General features: G+C 38.9%; 1 protein-coding gene across 1 annotated transcript; it reads right to left on the bottom strand.

The window, feature by feature from the left end:
• Positions 1-3,824: 3,824 nt before the first annotated feature.
• On the bottom strand, positions 3,825-19,005 carry LOC144629847 (PHD finger protein 10-like). Its single transcript, XM_078488067.1, has 16 exons — positions 18,889-19,005; positions 17,819-18,107; positions 15,261-15,338; positions 14,531-14,598; positions 14,232-14,297; positions 13,524-13,652; positions 12,707-12,816; positions 11,689-11,821; positions 10,663-10,749; positions 8,983-9,091; positions 8,438-8,550; positions 7,864-7,939; positions 7,286-7,374; positions 6,901-6,965; positions 5,681-5,790; positions 3,825-4,541 (listed from the first exon to the last, which is right to left on the bottom strand). Exons 1-16 carry the CDS (start codon positions 18,898-18,900, stop codon positions 4,405-4,407), a joined length of 1,671 nt encoding a protein of 556 aa, XP_078344193.1. The 5' UTR covers positions 18,901-19,005; the 3' UTR covers positions 3,825-4,404.
• Positions 19,006-19,074: the final 69 nt, after the last annotated feature.

The following is a 19,074-nucleotide window of genomic DNA, read 5'->3' as shown; positions in this document are numbered from 1 at the left end:
TCCTCATAATGGTCTGCATACCTGACTTTCAAGTTTTGCGCAATGAGACTGAAAGTTGCTAAAAAGAAAAGTATGCACCTCCTCCTCCCCACAATAAAAGTCCCCCCTTTGGTGTCTACCACCATCCCATCCTACTCACCGATCGAAGTGCGCTACTTTGTGCTGTGCGAACTCGAAAAATAAATTTATTATCATCATGACATCGAGATACCACTGATAAGACTGGGACGAGCCAGCCTGCTGCCTAGAGACCTCGTGGTTAGCAATGCTGGCCCAAATTGAGCAGGCTGTGATGAGATTTTAACTAATCAGCAGCTTTTATGCTTGTATCCACCACATTGAAAAGTCAAGGTGTAATTATGTTTATATTTTTGTCGTCTCGAGCTTTGTGTAATGTTAGTAACAGATCACAATTTCTTGGTGAAAAGGGTTAAAAAGAAGATAACTGCCCCTCTGATGGAATTGTCTATAATAGATATTTATGAGATAAAGCCCTTAATCCACTAAAGGACGTTTTTAACATCGACTCTGTATAAGTGCTCCATTGGTCCATCTTGTCTATCTTTTTTCTTGGCTAATAGAGGGTCCTTAAAAAAGGGGGGAGGGGGCGGGGGTATAAATCCTATTTCCCAGTCATTGTTTTTTTTTTTTTTAAAATACCAGTACCAGGTTTTTGTGATTCTCAATTCCAGTGACCCAAATCCCATTTTCTCCGTGAAAATGTGTCAAAATCCTAGTTCCCATTTTACCCCCTTTGGGCCCTTTCTGATAGCCATTTCATTAATTAAGACCGCAATAAAGGCCCTTTTTTCTTGTACTTGAACTAATACCAACTAATTTTAGCCCCCAAATGAGCCCTTGTATTGTCTCTTTGAACAGACAACCATTAAGTTTAGACGGGAATATGTGTTTTTATCTTTCTCTTTTTGGACGCGCAGAAGCCCATCTAAGTCTCAGCAGTTCATGTCTGTCACAGTAGACACCCTCTTTACCAAGACCGCAATATATGCCCTCCCCCATCTAATTTCGACGGCGAAAAGGCCCTTTTTTTCGTGTCCAAGGAGACACTCATTTAATTTGCACTGCAATACAGGACACCTTTTCTTCACCTTGAATGAGCGGGTACCCATTTAAATTGGACTGTATATTAGACAACTTTTCGTGTGCCTGAGCTAAGAGCACACTTTTCTGCACTGACTGCAGGCAAGGGCTCCTGCTGCAGAGTAGGCTCTCATTTTCTTGCCCCTCTGAGCACACTCATCTAACTACGACTGCAATCAACACCCTCTTCTCTTTTAACTCGTCAGACACCCATCTAATTGACACTGCAATATTACCAATACAGGCCATTTTTTTGCCTAACTGAACAAACACCCATTTAGTTATAGTCTGTAAGGTTACCTCTTTTCACTTTCCCTGAGTAGAAACCCGTCTAATTAACAATTAGACGGCGAGCTTGAGGTTTCTACCGGCTGATAGTTGGCGAGGGGCGAAGCCCCGAGTCAACTATCAAAAGCAGGTAGAAACCGAGAGCGAGCCGTCTAATTGTGTTAGCATAACCCACTGAATGATCTATTAAGAAGGACTTTAAATAAAAACCGCGCTTGCACTGGCAGAAAATTGAAAAATCAAATTCCTTCCGTTTTTTGCTCATTAATAGCTTTTAGGTAGATAAGAAACCTGATGTATTTTGTTCCCCCCAGAAGTCTTCTAATTTCGAGAAAAAAACCAAAGTCAGTTTTCGTGATCGGAGCCTCAAAGTGACACAATTTTCAACCCGAAATTCGCTATCGTTAACTCTCGTCGCGTTCACAAACAAAGCCACATTGAGAACTTTGGATGCTTTCTATAAACAGAGACACTCTTTTCCATTCGCTAAAATATAATTTCAGGGCTTAAGCAAAACTCTTCGAACTGAAATAATTAAAAAGGTGGGGAATACTTTTCACGATACTAGAAAGTCGAATTAAACGGCAGTTTTCAACGGAATTATTTAATATGTGGTATAACTTCAAATTTTCTCAATTGTCGTTTAAACACACATGTAAATGTTTAACTAAGACATACCTGAGAATTGGCTCGGGTTGTTGAAGGCAGCATATTTACCAATGCATCGTAGTCCCACAAAATGTTGTGATATCGATCAAAATAGCCTAACTGACAGCTAAACATTTCTTGGCTCCAAAATACAACAAAGCAACTGTTAAGCGTGAAATTCCTTTTGCATCTTCATCCTTAGCAAATTTTCCTTTATCGTGGTTCTTTTCTCTTGACGAAAGTGTGTACAGAACTCCAGAACGATCAATTTGCTTCCTCAAACTGCGTTGGCGGTGCTGGAGAATTGTTTTGCGTTATTTTAACTCCGTGACATTCTCGACCCCAGAGCTCTTACTGCGCAGACTCACTTACGTCACAATATCGTGTTTCATGTCAGGTGTATTATGTCACGTAAGTCACAAATCTAATCTTGTGCCAAAATGGCGAAGAGGTTTTGTGATCAAAATGGACCTTAATTGACCCAGGTTGGCTTTTTTATCTCACTCTTTCGTTGAAAAGGGAATTTTGCAATGGAACATTCGGCAAGAAGAAGGAAAGACGAGCATTTGGGGTAAAAACATTCATTATCGTGGCGTTTGGCAATTAGAAGAATTTACACAGTTTACGGTCATGCTGTGAAAATTTGCTGAAGTTTGATGCCCTCTAAGCGAGAATCTTTCCAATAACCCGAGCCAATTCTCAGGTATGTTTAATAAGAATATCTGTATGCACGTTTGAGCAAGAATTGAAAAAATTAATGTTATACCACATGCTAAATACTGCCGTTGAAAATTACTATTTCATTCAAATTTTTGTTATCGTAAAAAGCATTCCTCGTCAGTTCATTTTTTTCAGTTGGAAGAGTTGCGCTAAAGCCCTGAAATTATATTCTTGCCAAAGAAAAAGAGTTTTTATGTTGATAGGAAGTGACCAAATTTCTCTGCGCGGTTTTGTAACCGAACGCGAGTAGTGTTCATAATAGCTAATTTCGGGTTTAAAAGTTAGGAAATTTGTGACTTCGACCACCGAAATCGATTTTCTTTGTTTTCTTAAAATTAGAAGACCTCTAGGGGAAACAAACTACATCAGGTTTCTTATCTACCTTACAGCTAATAATGAGCAAAAAACGAAGAAAAATCGATATTCCAATTTCTGCCAGGAAATCAAATTCTTGCTCGGCCGTTCGTAAAAGTCACTCTTAAACTCAGAATATCGCTAGAATTGATTTATTGAAGGTTTTGATTGATAAAATTAAGCGAAAACTAAGCGCGCGCTCCGAGAGCCTTCTACGGATCAATAGTAGGCACCTGTGTAGCCAATCAGATTGCGCGATTACCAATAGTAGGTCAGTGTGGTTATGCTAATTTGATTTAGACTGCAATAAACATCCTCTTTTTCTCTCAATGAGGACCCATCTAATTTGACTGTAACACGGATACCCTCTTTTACTCTTTGTTTTAGACGGGGGAAAGCTTATTTAGATCGCAATATAGGTCCTCTAACCTTCTCTTTGTCCAAGAAACCCCTTTTTCTCAGAAAGGGCCCAACTCAAGAGGCTCTCTTTTCTTTTCTGTCTGAATAGGAGCCCATCTAGATAAGAATGCCCACTTATCTTTGCATTAGTATTGTCCCATCTACATAAGAATGAAATAATGCTCTTTTCTTACAGTAAGCCACTACATCGCTGGAACCCCTGTTTCATTCGTCCGTTGTTCACACTACCTCTATGGTTTTCTAGGGTTAGGGCCATTGTTGTGACCCATTTTAGGAACCAATGACATGTCTCGTTTTGAGAGGTAGTGGGCGACCCTTTTATTGTGTTCTTCTGACCACGTTTCTTTTTATCATTTTGGCTTCTGGGGGTGGCGCTCACTGCGTTTGGTGATCACTCACTGTCTGCTTCACAGACGGTGAACAAAATTAGCACTAGGGATACTGAGAACTACATGAACATGTACAGTCAGGAAAAACGTATCGATGTACAGGGTACATGTTGGTCGTTTGCACCAAGGTGCATGGATTACGATGGTGCTCATGTAAGGTTTCGAAATTTGCCCCTTTATGTAGAAGAGGCACGTTCGGGAGTCATTGTACGCGTTTCACCAAGAGCGAACTTCGACAACCATGCCGAAAACGGCGATGCAAAACGTTGCTAAAAAAAGGTTAAACAGTGTTATGAGAAGCATGTTTTGTACTAACTGTCTTTACCGAAGCAAACAAAGACGTTGATAAAATTATAATAATATAAAACAGCGACGAACACAAGTTTTAACCATGTGTTATGTGTGGTGCTTTGTGTACTTTACGTTAACCAAAGACATATTAACAAGAATATATAAACGTAGATGAAAAAAGCAATAAAATATTTCAGGTGGTCTTGCTTCTGTTCTTTCTGTGGAATGAATCCATTCTCTCTTGTTTCTCTCCGCGGCACAGCACACAGCTGTATTTGCTCTTAGTCTTGGCCAGTTGTGCATAGGCTTTCTCGTCGATACCATCGCAATCTGCAGATGGTAAATCATTTGTACGTGTTAACTCAGTAACTTAGGGCGCTTACCATTAGTCAGAACTCGCCGGTCGGTGGTTTTGAATGTGAAATGGGACTTTTTCATGAGATTTTCCAACAATTAGCCATGTTGAAAACGAGCAGGGGACTGGGTACGAATATTCAATATCAATTGGATTGAAAAACTGGGCGTGTCATCTGAAAGAGCATCCAAAAATTAGTAGCTCAACCAAATTTGAGAGTTATTGGTTTAAACGCAAAGGCATGGAACTCTTTTAAAAATCGTTAAAATAAGAGAGCTTAGTATGGCTGGATGGACAGCTGTCCCACCAATCCATACTAAGCTCTCTTATTTTAGCAATTTCTAAAAGTGAACCATACCTATGCGTTTGAATCAATAACTCTCAAATTTGGTTGAGCTACTACTTTTTGGATGCTTTTTCAGATGACAGGCCCAGTTTTTCAATCCAATCGATATTGAATATTCGTACCCAGTCCCCCGCTCGTTTCGAACATGGCTAATTCCACCACAACGGTGTGTAATATTTATGCATTGACTGATTTGGCAGGACTAATCTGACCAACTAAGGAATTCTGTTCTCGAATATACCGGTCTGGCCGGCTAGTAGACTGTCCACAGCCCTCTATTTTTTCGTGTTTTTTCGATCGATGAGCGCGCGGTGAGAATGGCGAGAGAACTGGACGCCAGCGCAAAACGGAAGAAGCAAGGGGGCGGGGAGCGAAAAAACTCGCTTCCCGAACCCCCCCCCCCCCCACCCCCCACCCACCACGTACTCGCACTTCGCGCTCGCTTCGTTTGCTTTTTTGCGTTGAAAATTCGAGAGGCTGTGGACAGTCCAGCCGGCTAGTTCTGACTAATGGTAAGCGCCCTCAGATTTCGGGAGAGAGAAAAGCGTTACTTCAGTCTGTTGTCACTGAGGTGTAGATTTACATGTATCGTATAAAACTTCTTGGGAAAAATTTAATGTCTGAATTCCATGTTAGGCCTGGTTTACAGATGTAAAGCAAGGGCTAGCAAAGAAGCAAGCGCACTGAGTTGAACACAGGTTACCACGAATCGGCAATGACATCAAATAACTACATGTATAAAGATCAAAACGAAATACAGAGCCATACCTGTATGGATCCAGCGATCACACATATCACAGCAAACCATAGGCAAGTCAGATTCGTCGTTACGGTAAACTTTTAAACAAACTGGGCAGAAATTCCCTGCTCTGAACAACCTGCGAGAAGAAAATGTACAACGTATACTTTCACCCTTACTCACAAACTCCACAATTACGGCATAATAGCAGTAGCACATAAAAGTACTACTCAATAGCTTTCATTTGAATGGTCACACATTAGGGTTTCATCCACAGACGTAAACGTTAGAACCACCTTGTACAGCATAATAAACAATACCACATGAAAGTACTGCTCAATAGCTTTCATTTTAATGGTCACACATTAGGGTTTCATCCACAGACGTAAACGTTAGAACCACCTTGTACAGCATAATAAACAGTACCACATGAAAGTACTGCTCAATAGCTTTCATTTGAATGGTCACACACTAGGGTTTCATCCACAGACTTGAAAGTAAGAATCACCTTGTACAGCATAATAAACAGTACCACATGAAAGTACTGCTTAATAGCTTTCATTTTAATGGTCCCACACTAGGGTTTCATACACAGACTTAAACGTAAGAACCACCTTGTACAGCATAAAAAACAGTACCACATGAAAGTACTGCTTTATAGCTTTCATCTAAATGGTCAAAGCGAGGATTTTATCAAAAGACTCAAAAGTTAAAACCACCTTGTGCAGCATAATTGTCAGAACAACACGGAAGCACTTCCCAGTAGTTCTCATTTGAATGGTCACACACTAGGGTTTCATACACAGACTTAAAAGTAAGCACCACCTTGTACAGCACAATAAACAGTTCCACCTAAAAGTGCTGCTCAATAGCTTTCATTTGAATGGTTGCAGATTACACTTAGAGCAGTTTTCAATTGAGTGTAGTAAAACCAAAACCAAAGTAATTACTCTGGCCAATCACAAAGGATACAGACAACTCAGTGAACCAATCAAAACTCAAAGCAAATACATGTAGCCGGCACGAAGCGCGGGAAAACGTGCGCGAGCGAGTCACGATTGGTTTTAGTTTTACTCCTGATTGGCTGAAAAAGTGGCGCGAGATTTGTAAGCCAATCACTAAGCGTAGTAATGCAAAACCAAAGCGAACGCAATTTACTTTCGACACTCAAGTGAAAACCGCTCTAATACTAAAACCTTGTAGTACAATAATTATCTTTTCCACTTCTTTCAGACTGTTTGTACTGTACCTGGAACACGCTGTGCATAGAGTTTGTAAGAACTGCACTTCAGATCCGTCACGTGGCTTGGTGTACTGTGGAGCAGAGTGAGAACCAAATAAGTAATAGGGAACTATAGTCAGGAAGAACGTAACGACCTACCTGGTGCAGGAACAACCCCCCTCCCTATCCCCCCATAACTAGTAAAAAAATTGTATGAGTTGAGGTTAAGGGGAACGAGAATTTCATGCATGAAGGTTGAGTGGAGAGGAAAACTCGTACGCTGCAAGTGGTTGATTTTCATGTGAGTCGATCGTCTATATTCATAGGTCATTTTTTTTCTCGTAACTTCTTGGCTTAATAAATTTACTGTATTTCGACATTGTAGGGAGAATATTGATGTTGATGAACAAACCTCGTGTTTCCATCTGGAAGTGTTTCCTTCACCTGGTGACCTCCTCAAGCACGATGCACACATACCACACATGTCACATGTCCAACGACCTGATGAGAGAAATAACCTCTTAGTTTGGGAATAGAGTGAAAACAAAAACGTGTTACTTACATATGCGTGCTTTGTTGAGAAAATTGGCAATGAATTACATCCAGCGCAGAAAATGGTTTTTACTATCATTTGTATAGAGCGTAGACAATAGTAATATGCGGTCGATTATTTTTTCCAGCTTGGAGACGTTTTTCACTAAACATTTACAATGTAACCTAAGTCAAAATGATATTTAGCAACGCTCTAATGAGAAGAATTTCTCAGAACAAAGAAAAAGGTTTCCAAACATTGTTATTGTAAACTCTGCTCTCAGTCAATCAAAATTGGGAAACTTTGTTGAATTTATTGCAAAATCTTTAATTCGGTGGAAAAAGAATCCCTTCTCAGCGGCCTTGCACAGGAAGGCAAAAAGATTGAATCTAAGGAAACATCTAAACAAAATATGAATAATATTTTACATGTGTATCGTGTTATTAATACTCACTCACCGACAGGTATTTGTTTTAGACCAACACAGAAGCTGTGGTATCCACGATCACACTCGTCACAGAATAACATCTTGTCCTGTTAACAAACAACAACTCTTCATTAAAGGAATAAAGCTACAGGTAAATAAATAATAATTATTTTGCTTTTTAGAACGGAGCTACAATGTAAAAAACAAAATTAAACAAATTATTTTTCTTTTATGTGGGAGGGTTAAGGTAAAAGGGGGGCTGTCAGCTGTTGCCAAGCTGACGGAACAATGTGAATTACGGTATTTAAAACTTGAAATCTAAGGATAAGACATTACTATATAAAACATGTAGGGTTAGTTTATACATGAAAAGGTGTTTTAGCCATTTATGGCTAAGAGTTCTCTCTAATAATATCACTTCCAGACTATATGGACTGATTATTCAAACTAGGTTAAGAAACCTTGATTTAGCCTTAAACCAAGACTAATTTAACCGGGCCTACATGTCTATGCTATTGACTTCATCACAGAACAAAGTCATACAAACAAGGGGTTTTACAATGTATTCCTCAATTAGTATTTATACAGTACATTTATAGATTTACCTCATCAAAAGGGTCTCTACAGATGATGCAAGTCTTGCATTCCATGCACTGCCAGGGGTAGGTCTGAATCACTGCAACCAGCTGCATGTTCATGTCTAGACATGACGGGTGACCTGTGAAAACACACACGGAAACTGACTTTGTGCTCAGTTTGGTTTCCTACCAATGTACAGACAGATTTACATGGCTTATTTTCATTGAAATGCTTGCTTGTTTCATGTACTCATAAAGAAGTTGCACTTAGGCTGCAAGAAGGCTTGGTTAGAGGGGGCAGCTCCATCCTTCACCCCTTAGAGAGCCTGCTCAGAAGCTAAATTGCACTACATGTATACTACACAGCTGTACATGTAAATAAAGTCAACTCTCTCTTAACGGACACCTCTGTATGACGGACACCTGATGTTGGTCCCATCCATACCATTTTTCAGTCATTTTACTGTAACTAAACTCCCTATAAGACGGACAACTCATTTTCGAGAGAGTTGACTGTGCACAATAACATGCACAATGTCATAAAAAATACACAAATGCAAAATTGGACATACCACTGTTTTCACATTGTGAGCAGTGTATAAGATCCTCTGGCAATCCTTTCTTGTTTGAATCAGGGCCTTTGAGGCATATGCCACACAGAGCATTGGGGCGTTTTGGTGGCTACAGACAAAATAATAATAAACTAAAATCCTTGTGTCCGGAAATTTCCTTAATTGGGCAATCTACAACATGTATCATGAGAGACATCTCTAATATTGTTTTATGTATATTGTATATTGTACATTACACATTGAACAATTGCTGAACACTAAACAGATCAGCAACAAGAGGAATTGACATAAAGAAAGTGGATATGTTGCAGGATAAATTGGTTTTCAAGTTAAATCTGTTTTCAGCCTAATTTTATTTGATTCAACCCAGGGCTCGACAAAAACTTGAATTCCAGCTTGCCAGGGCAAGTAACTCTCAAATCTTGCTTGCCCGGACACTTTTCCCCCTTGCCCTGGTTCTTAAACTTATTAATAATTCATGAACCCCCTAACCAAAATCCATGACGGATACATGACGTACAGTTCAACAGTTTTGGGGGTTTGCAATGCATTATAGGGCGATTTTCAAACACCAGGGAAATTGTGACCCTTTTTGTGAAAACGACCCTTAAAGGAAAGGACCATTATACCATTTCATGTTTCAATGAATTTTCAAACATTGAGAATGCATTATGAAAACATTGTCAATGCGTTTTGGAACGTTGACAACGCATTTCAATGACCTCTTCAATGAAATGAAAATTGCGTTGAAAACCATTTCAATTCAAAACCGTTGCAAAACATTTGGAATGCGACATGAGCAACACATATCAACGAATCCGAAAACCATTGAGAACCATTTCGAATCAAATCGTTGATTGGAACAGTTTTGATGCATTATAATTGTTGTTTTGCCTTCCTTTTTTGGTTGGCTGATTCTTAAAGGTCTTAAAGGCTTGCAAATGGTGAATTTATCACTGTTGTGAAGCCTTGTTCAAAGTAGCCTGTGTGTTTATTTAAGCTTCCTTTAGTTTTTGTAAAAGTTCATTTATAACCTTTGATTATCCATGACAAATAGACCAAAAATGTACTGCATTGTTTCAAAATCGTTGTTTTAGAAATAAGAATAATTGATGGTTTGCCTGGGTTCTTGCCCATCGGGCAAGTGAGCATGAAAAGTCACTTGCCCGAAAGGAAAATCTACTTGTCCCGGACGACCGGACGGGGGTTTTGGTGAGCCCTGCAACCTGAAGATAACAATCTATTGGACTTCCCCTTTATGAACTCAAGTTATTATAATGTCGTTTTAAAAGTGTTATCTTCAGGTGGAAGCAGATAATTTATCTACAACCATAGACAGAAGTAGAAGGAACGCTTACGCTAAAAAGATAAAAATGCAGATACTTGACGCTTAAACTTTCTCAACGACACATGCAAACATTTTACGAGACCCCCCCCTCCCCCCTTTCAATGTTGAACCCATTGTGGCTAAGGATTGTCTGTGCAATATGTTCGGGAGCTCAACATTGAGAAGGGGAGGGGGGAGACAAGAAATTATTTTGGTTATCGTGCCAACACTTTTGACGATGGCTGTAGGTCAGAAACGGATTTAACTTGCAACAGATTCACATGCAAAGGGGAACATGTTCATGTACCTCTTGGACCCCTCCCCTGGAATAGGCATTGCACCAACAGACTTACTTTATATTTTCCAGGTGTCTTCTTTGCTGGTGGTTCATCGGGTTCTTCCTCTGAACTACTGCCACTCGTCTCCTCTGCTGTTGACTCCTGGTTAATAATAAAATTTTAAACATCAACAGATTTATTTCAAAACTGATAGGACATCATAACCTTCCAAAATCCATTTCCGGCTGATAATTTCTGTAAATAAAGGAAAAAGGTCACTCTGAATAACTGCATTGTGCCTAGAGTATATAGGCAACAAATACAACGGGACAAAGTTGTGAAGTTAAATTTCAGTAATACTCTCTATACTCTATACCATCTTCAGGGTTAGGGTAAATCTGAGGATGGTATAATACATTACCGAAATATAACTTCACAACTTTATCCCCTTGTACTTTAGGCGCAATGCAGTTACTCGGAGTGACCTTTATCCTTTGGTTAGAGCACTGCTACTGCTATGACATGGATGGCAGGCCATATCGTGAGCTTGCACATGAACAACAAATTAATGTACATGTACCTACAGTAAAACTATAGACATATGGAGTGAAACAACTTAGAGAAAAACAGTAACTCATTACATGAATTGTATTCAATGAAATACTCTGAAAGCTGTCGAGAAGCTCTTGAGATTGCCAGTAATTGATTTGGACCTTTTCAGTGCAGCATTTACATTGTATATTAAATGCTTAAAAAAAGAACATGGGAGGCGTGGTGGCCCAATGGTTAGGGCACTGGACTCCGGATCAAGCAGTCTGGGTTCAAGCCCTGGGCGGGGCACTGTGTTGTGTTCTCAGGGCAAGACACTTTACTCTCAAAGTGCCTCTCTCCACACACGTGTATAAATCAGTACCGATGAATTTAATGCTGGGGGTAACCCTGTGATGGACTACATGAAGCATCCCATCCAGGCGGGAGTAGAAATACTCCTAGTCGCTTCATGCTAGGAAAACCAGGATAAGCTCTGGCCTGATGGGCCACTAGGCTCAAACGCAGGCTTGACCTACCTTAACCCTAAAAAGAACATGACGCTCAACTTACCGGCAAGGAAATCCCATCAGACTCCTCTGACTCTTCCGGTTGTGGTGGTATATATGGTTCAGGAGGTGGTGGAGGCTTTGGTAATTCCATTACAGTGCCCAGTGGAAGGTTGCTCAGTTGCTCTGTATTATAACTATATTATCAACAAACATTAAAGTGATTAAGTTGGAATCCGTCTGGACTTTGAGTAGTATTGGACAAAATTATGTACCAAAATTATTTACACTTTATTGCAAGCTTTTGTGTTACTGCTTCAAATATCTCATCAATCTTTTTTAACAACACCAAACATTGAAAACAAGTTTTGAAGTTCTACTGAATTAATTATGCAATTCAGCCGCTGGCTGCCATGTAATTGTTTTTAATAAACCTATCTATCTATCTAATTCCACTGAATCGCTTAAGGATGATTATTTTTACAAAATGGACACACATGAGATTTTGCCTATAGCTTGTGAACTTTGAAATTCATTTTCTCAGTCTCTGATAAGAAATTGCTGTTGGTGTTATTACTGATAATTACTTACAACTTTACCTTTTATTAAGGGTAGGAAATAACACTATAGGATTTAAATTATTCTGGAACTTGATATTATTTGACTTTCTGGTGGATTCCGTCTTAACTTCTAGAACTTTGATCTTCTAGAATTGTATTTTTAAAAAAGGTGCATGAGCTGCAGGTGTACATGAACCAGTAATCTGACCATGTCCAACAACAACAACAAAATTTAAAACAAGGCATGTACATGTACATGTACCTATCAGGGCCATAGACAGGATTCTGGGTGGCCAGAGGTGTGAATGTCTAAGGGGGTCTGGGGGAAAATTGTGAAAAATCAAGTTGTTGAAGTCCACATTTCCTGCATTCTGATCAGGCGAACCTTTGTGGCCTGTTGGGGGAGGGGAGGGGGGGGGGTGTGAATGCACCCATTGCACTCGCTGCCTACGGCCCTGACTATGGTTAAACAGATTGATTTACAGGTGTAGTAAAAAAAAAAATTAAAAAAATACAATGTACCTTTTGAAGTATTCCTGGAATTGTCCAGGTAGAAGAGCTACCGGATATAAACTTGGCTTTGTGTACTGCTTTGGTAACCTTGTTGCCTTGTTGGATGGAACGTGAATTATCTACAATGACAACACAATCATATTCATGACATTTGCCACTTCTAGCTTTACATGGCCCTCCCTTAGGTACATTAGCACAATACTAGGACTATAAACATGCCAATAAATTCAACATATAACAAACCTTGTAAAACTGACCACAGTTAAATCTTGCTACATCATACTCCGATAATTTGAGCTCCCCTCCACATGTACATGTACACTGCATTTCAAATGCAAATCCATTTCCCTTGGATTTGCTTTTTCAAGCATTTACTATTGGCCATCTTGAACTCCTCCCTTTGTTGAACTATTTTTTGTAGTGTTTGAAAGTTCAAGATAGCAGATTTCTATGGCATTAAATTATTTGTGAAGACACTGAGTGAAATATTGACACAAACTTCCAACATTCCCAACATTTTCCTCTTTTTCAAAAACCACATTTCCAATTTACTGTAAGATGAGGCGACATGGTCCAGAAACTAGTGACAGCACATAAAATGAAATTGGAACAAACAATAAACTTCTCACCAAAATTAATTCTGACAAGTGAAAAAGACCTGGAATGATCAATGAAAAAGGGACACCTGACATTTTCACATTCAGACAAAATAATGACTCAGGGACCCTCCTGGCAGGGCATCATATCTTTGATGGGTATAGCAGGGACAGGACTACAATGTACATTCTGTAGCAAATGAATGAAGAGTTGAAGAGTTTGAGCTTACTTGAGTCTGCATATCAAAGTATGAACACCTTTCTTCTCTTCTCTGTTGAGCCAGTTGTGCATTGAATTCTGCTGCATCTTTGATGGCTCGTTTAATGTAGTTTGCCACTTTCCTTGTCTCCAGTGCTTTCTAAAATGGAAATTGTGACAAATGTTTGAGTTCTCAGCATCATCATGTTCAATAGTCGAAGTGGATATCATCTACAAGCAACACTTCATAATGGTCATTAGTATCATTCTTGGACTTTTCAGTTGGCAGAGCAGTCTGAAATGCTCCTACACATGTATGTAACAATAAATAAATAAAATAAATTGGGAATTTACAGTGCCATTTCCACAGAGTGGCTCTTCATCCACTGTTCCTGATTGCAAATTGGAATTTAGAAGTGTTGGTTTTTGTGGAGGGAGGAAAACCGTGGAACCCATAGAAAAACCCTTGGAGCAATGACGAGAACCAACAACAAACTCAACCCACATATGATGCCAGGTATGGGAATTGAACCTGGGCCACACTGGTGGGAGGCGACGCTCTCACCACTGTGCCATCCCTGCTTTGCAATATGTACCAATCACTTCATACTGAATGATATACATGTATGTAGATTGAAGCAATGGCTATATGGGACCTACATACACTGTAGTGAGATACATGCAGATGAACATGTACTGTAGCATTCTATGCACCAATAATTCTTTATAATATTATTACCTTTTCTTCTTCTGTTTTTCGAATAAGTCTTTGGCGTTCTTTGATATGAGCCACTTTAATGTACTCCTGTAACAAATCATGGAGGAATTAGTTTACAAGCTACAGGTCATGTACATGAATTGTAATTGTATTTCCTATGAGCAAACTCAGATAGACAGGAAACATATTGGATGTTGTGGGCAGATTTAAATAAGTCATAAAGTTCTGGATTGGTGCATGGTTGAGATGAAAATTCCCAGCTGTTGAAGAGAGGGGGCCATTAGTGAAGAGGCTTGACTGTAAATTAAATGTTACTTCACCTGATATTTTTTAGGAAAGCCATCGATCATAAGTTGACAGATATCCTCTGTCTTATATGCTGCTAATTCTGCAAGATACACAAAATTATGTTAAAGCAAGCTACTTCTTTATCAACATCAGAGTAAGTTATCGTTATTCATATTAGTCAAAGCAAACTTGGATGTTGTCATAAAATTACTTTATTGCATACAGTACAAAGTAATGTAGTTTCAATCTCAAAAGAAAAGGGCCTGATCTGGAGATAATGATACTACATTTAAATGTAAAGTTTAACTGTAGACAACTGAATGTTCAATCAGGGTTCATAGTCTTTAAAGCTTTTGAAATTCCATGACTTTCCATGACCTTGTCCATGACTTTTCAAAGTTTTCCATTACCTAAATTTGACCATTTTTCTTGGAAATTTTAAAAAATTATCTGGATTTCGGGTAAGTTTTTACCCTTTTCTTCACAAAAAGTAACCCACAGGCCTAATTTATTTTGTACAATCAATACCATTTTCCATGACTTTCCATGACCCATGCTTTCCAGGCCTGGAAAATGAAATTCTAAAATTCCATGACCAGGTTTTCTATGACTCATATGAGCCCTGTCAATATGTGCTCTTGTTCACTCCTGATGGAACATTAACTTTCATTGGCAAAGGCTTTAATATATGGGGTTTCTCCTTGTGGTATCTAACTATATTAGAAATCTTTCATGTATAAAAGTAAATATTTCATAGTGTACCTTGAAAATCATCGCTGATAACACCTTTCTCTTTGAGATATAATTTCTCATCTTCTACTACAGTATGTCTCTCCAGATCTGAAAACAAAAACAACACAAAAAACTGATAAAAGACTTCATTATAAACCTTTCCATAGGGTGTCAAAATAGTAGCCTGCCATGTATATTTTTAGTTTACACAAAGAAGAATTTTTCTTTTGGTCAGCATGAAGAACACAGACTTTGGTCATTTGCAGAGTGCTCATTATTGATTGCTATAAATTATACCCAATCAGTTTTGAGCTCAATAAACTTTGAGTCTGTGCACAACGACCTGAAGTTTGTGAATTGGGAACTCTCAAATCGGACTTGGCCGGAGTCCGAGTTCTTAGTGCTGAACAAAAAATAAGCGGGCTCGGGGGATAATCGGGTTGCTTAGCTTACCCTTTCTTGTTCTGCATACATGTATATATTATACCTGATTGTAGAAACATTAACCCATAAAAAGCATAAACCACGAACGATGCGACCAAATGTTACCACCGTTTGCATTGATATGCAATGCCAGAGATCAAAACACCCGCTGAAACATTTCCAAGATTTGCGTCAATCAAAAGTTTGAAGGGGTTTCTTCAACGTTTCGCCCAATCGATCACGAAAGTGAACTGGTGGTTAATAAGTTTTATTCTGCAGCCAGAACTCCTCAAACTAGTTTAAACAGGTCTACATTAAACTCTTTTGTAGCTGAGTTGTCAAAGAGCTTTGTCTTGCTAAACCATTTGAATAAACACCATTGAAATATAAGGTACGAAACTTTATGTTCAGTGAGCCATGAAACTTATTGCGACATTCAGTCTGGCACTGTCTGCTTCGTATAGAGTTTAATTTTCAAAAAGATCTGTAAACCGTTTACTTTCATTTGTTCACAAATGCAATTAAGACTTGAAACTGAAGGGAAAGTCTAAAAAAAATCTTAAAAATGCCTTTGCTGTGTAATAAAGTTACATTTCACCAAGTTTCTGTAGTCTTCTGTCAGCATGAACTTTATTTATCGCCAGTTAAACTTCATAATCGCTTGTGCGAAATGGCATTTGACACTTTGATTGACGGAAATCTTGGAAACATTTCCACCAGTGTTTTAAATTCTGGCGTCACATATCAATGCAAACTGTGGTAACTGGAAAATTGGAAAAAAATAATAATCCTCTGTGACAGAGTTAACATGATAACAGGGCTGCAAATATTTTTTTCACTTGAAAGGACATATGTCCTACTAAGACACCATCTTGGTTGGACAAAACAAAATTGTGGTTGGACAGACTTTGAATTCATTGTTGCTGTAAAATGATTTATGATCAAAAAATGTCCGGACATTATGTCTGACCACACTTAAGATTTCGTCGGACATGAGCAAATTTTGGTCGGACAATGTCTGAAGTCTGACTGTTATTTGCAGCACTGTGATAATAATATAGGATGTATAAATCATGCTCTCAAGGCTCTAAAAGAAGAAAATATCTTGATTATCAACAAAGGAACATTACTAAGCTTATCATTGTCAATCTACAGAGATGTCCTTGTACCCAAAATACCATTGGGTCATATCCTTCATGGTTTATGCTTTTCACAGGGTCAACGTTTCTTCAATTAGGTGTACAGTCGAAGCTCTCTTAACGGACACTCATAAGCGAACAGCTATACTTTCGGCCGCCTTGTCTGAAACACGGTTTAACTCCCATACAAACTCTGTATTTTTACATTCTGGTAAGCGGACATTCCCGTAAGCGGCTGCGGACACTTTCACAGATTACAACTTAGACTTTTTCTTTGTGTTATAAAGCTCCCATAAGCGGACACCCCAAAGAAAATCCTAAAAAAACCTCTATCTTGTTTTTATCAATCAACTTTACATTGCCGTTTGTCACAAAGATTTTACAGTAATTGCAGTACCATCTATCCCCTACACTTTTAGTGGCCGCTTACGAGAACCATTCTCGTAAGTGGCCAGCTCTAGTTACGGACACTTTTTTCACGTCCTAAGGGTGTCTGCTTACGAGAGCTTCAACTGTATATATACATGTACATGTATGCTGTACAAGGTGCATAAAGTGTGTGTACAATATGGTTACTATGAAATGAATATATGAAACTCATATATATACATTTTCAGGCTTGCTTTTCTCAACTGCTTAAGTTGAGTACATTACTGCGATGATCTTTCATTTGCTTAAAATGTATATCCGCAGTACAAATATATGAGTTTCATATATTCATTTTATATCTTCTCCATCCACGGGTATATTATGAACTCACAAGTGACCAGCTCCCAGTTGGCTTGATAGCTCAGTTGGTTAGAGCGCTGCACGAGTATCGCAGAGGTCATGGGTTCGATTCCCGTTCAAGCCTGAATTTTTTTCAGGCTTGCTTTTCTCAACTGCTTAAGTTGAGTACATTACTGCGATGATCTTTCATTTGCTTAAAATATGGTTACTGTTATAATAGTGCTTTTCATTTTAATAATTAATAACTAAACTGTAGACAGTCAAATTTTTCAACTGAAAAGAAGACAAAGCATTCACCTGGATATTTCTCTTCAAGACTTTCTATTTCTAAGAACTGACAAATGTGATGACGGAGAAGATAAAACTCTCCTGACCGGTCAGGAGGCCATTGGTACTCAAACATTTTATCTGCTGTAAAGGACTCTGGAACAGCTTCAGGGGGAGAGGGCTGAGGAGCTTGTTTTTCCACTGTTTCACTTGTGATCTTGACATTGCTTTGATCAATTGTTGAATCCTCTTTTTGTTGTTCCTCTTGTGATTCATTTTCTATAGAAGCTTTTGGTTCCTTTGATGCTGCTGCCTTCCTCTGAAATAAAATAATATTGACAAATGACTGATCTGTAAATAATTTCTTCCTGCAATATCAATACAACTTATAAAGGGAAAGTGACAAGAACACAGAAACCCATCAACAGGACAGTCTTGATATCAATTTTTGAAACTACACGGGATCTTCATTGAGGATTCTTTCACAGGTCACGTTCAGGTCAAAAGAATTCATTTTTATTGCACACCTGAACTTTTTATTTTTTGACACGTACAAACTGGACATGTAAATAAAGTGGCATGTCATCATATACATGTATAAATCAATAAATTTATCTGCAAAGTATTTTGCCAGGTAACTTCAGGTCAAGGCTGTGAATATCTCAGAAGTAAACTTTTGTGGAATTTCCCCCCCCCCCCCCCCCCCCCCCCCCCCCCCCCCGGGGCCGCAAACCAATTCCTTTTTACTAGGACTCAGAAAGACTCCGCGCCGCGTCATGTTTTCACAACATGGGTGAACTTCCACGAAATGGAAAGCTGCTTGAGTTACCTTTCTAAGCAGTGGTTTTCAGAACAGCACATGCAACCAGAAAGTACAGAGCTAAAAACATTCGACAGTATTTTGTAAAGACACAAACACTTTAACAACATGCATGGAAGGAAGCTTTCATTATTCTGATTAAGTTTATTGTACTAGCTTTGCGATAAATTCACTCAGAGCCCTTCGCCTGTTTATTTACATCTTGTGAATAAAAATGACCTCACACATAAATTAACTTGCATTTGCTGCACTGTAGTAATATTTTATGTCTAACACAAACCTTTCGCGGCATTCTTGAAGCGAAAATATCCTCCAAACCTTTGAGCACGCAAAAACTTCACCACAAAGCGGCCATTTGCAGGCGCGGTGACCAAGGCAGTATATACCAGTTCTCCTCGCGTTATGGCTGGAACGAGGCTACGGTACCTGAATTCCCGTCAAATTCGGAGAGTTCTTCCCACCCCGA

The sequence above is a fragment of the Oculina patagonica genome, chromosome 11 (genome assembly GCF_052425735.1).
Source record: "Oculina patagonica isolate OP01 chromosome 11, crgOcupat, whole genome shotgun sequence".
NCBI classification, from domain to species: domain Eukaryota; kingdom Metazoa; phylum Cnidaria; class Anthozoa; order Scleractinia; family Oculinidae; genus Oculina; species Oculina patagonica.
This window is presented reverse-complemented; position numbering and strand designations above follow the sequence as displayed.

Coding starts and splice junctions, on each gene's coding strand:
- LOC144629847 (XM_078488067.1), bottom strand. Junction 14,298..14,530: donor GCTTTCCTAAAAAATATCAG/GTGAAGTAACAT, acceptor GATTTGTTACAG/GAGTACATTAAAGTGGCTCA. Junction 5,791..6,900: donor CTATGCACAGCGTGTTCCAG/GTACAGTACAAA, acceptor TTCTTCTCGCAG/GTTGTTCAGAGCAGGGAATT.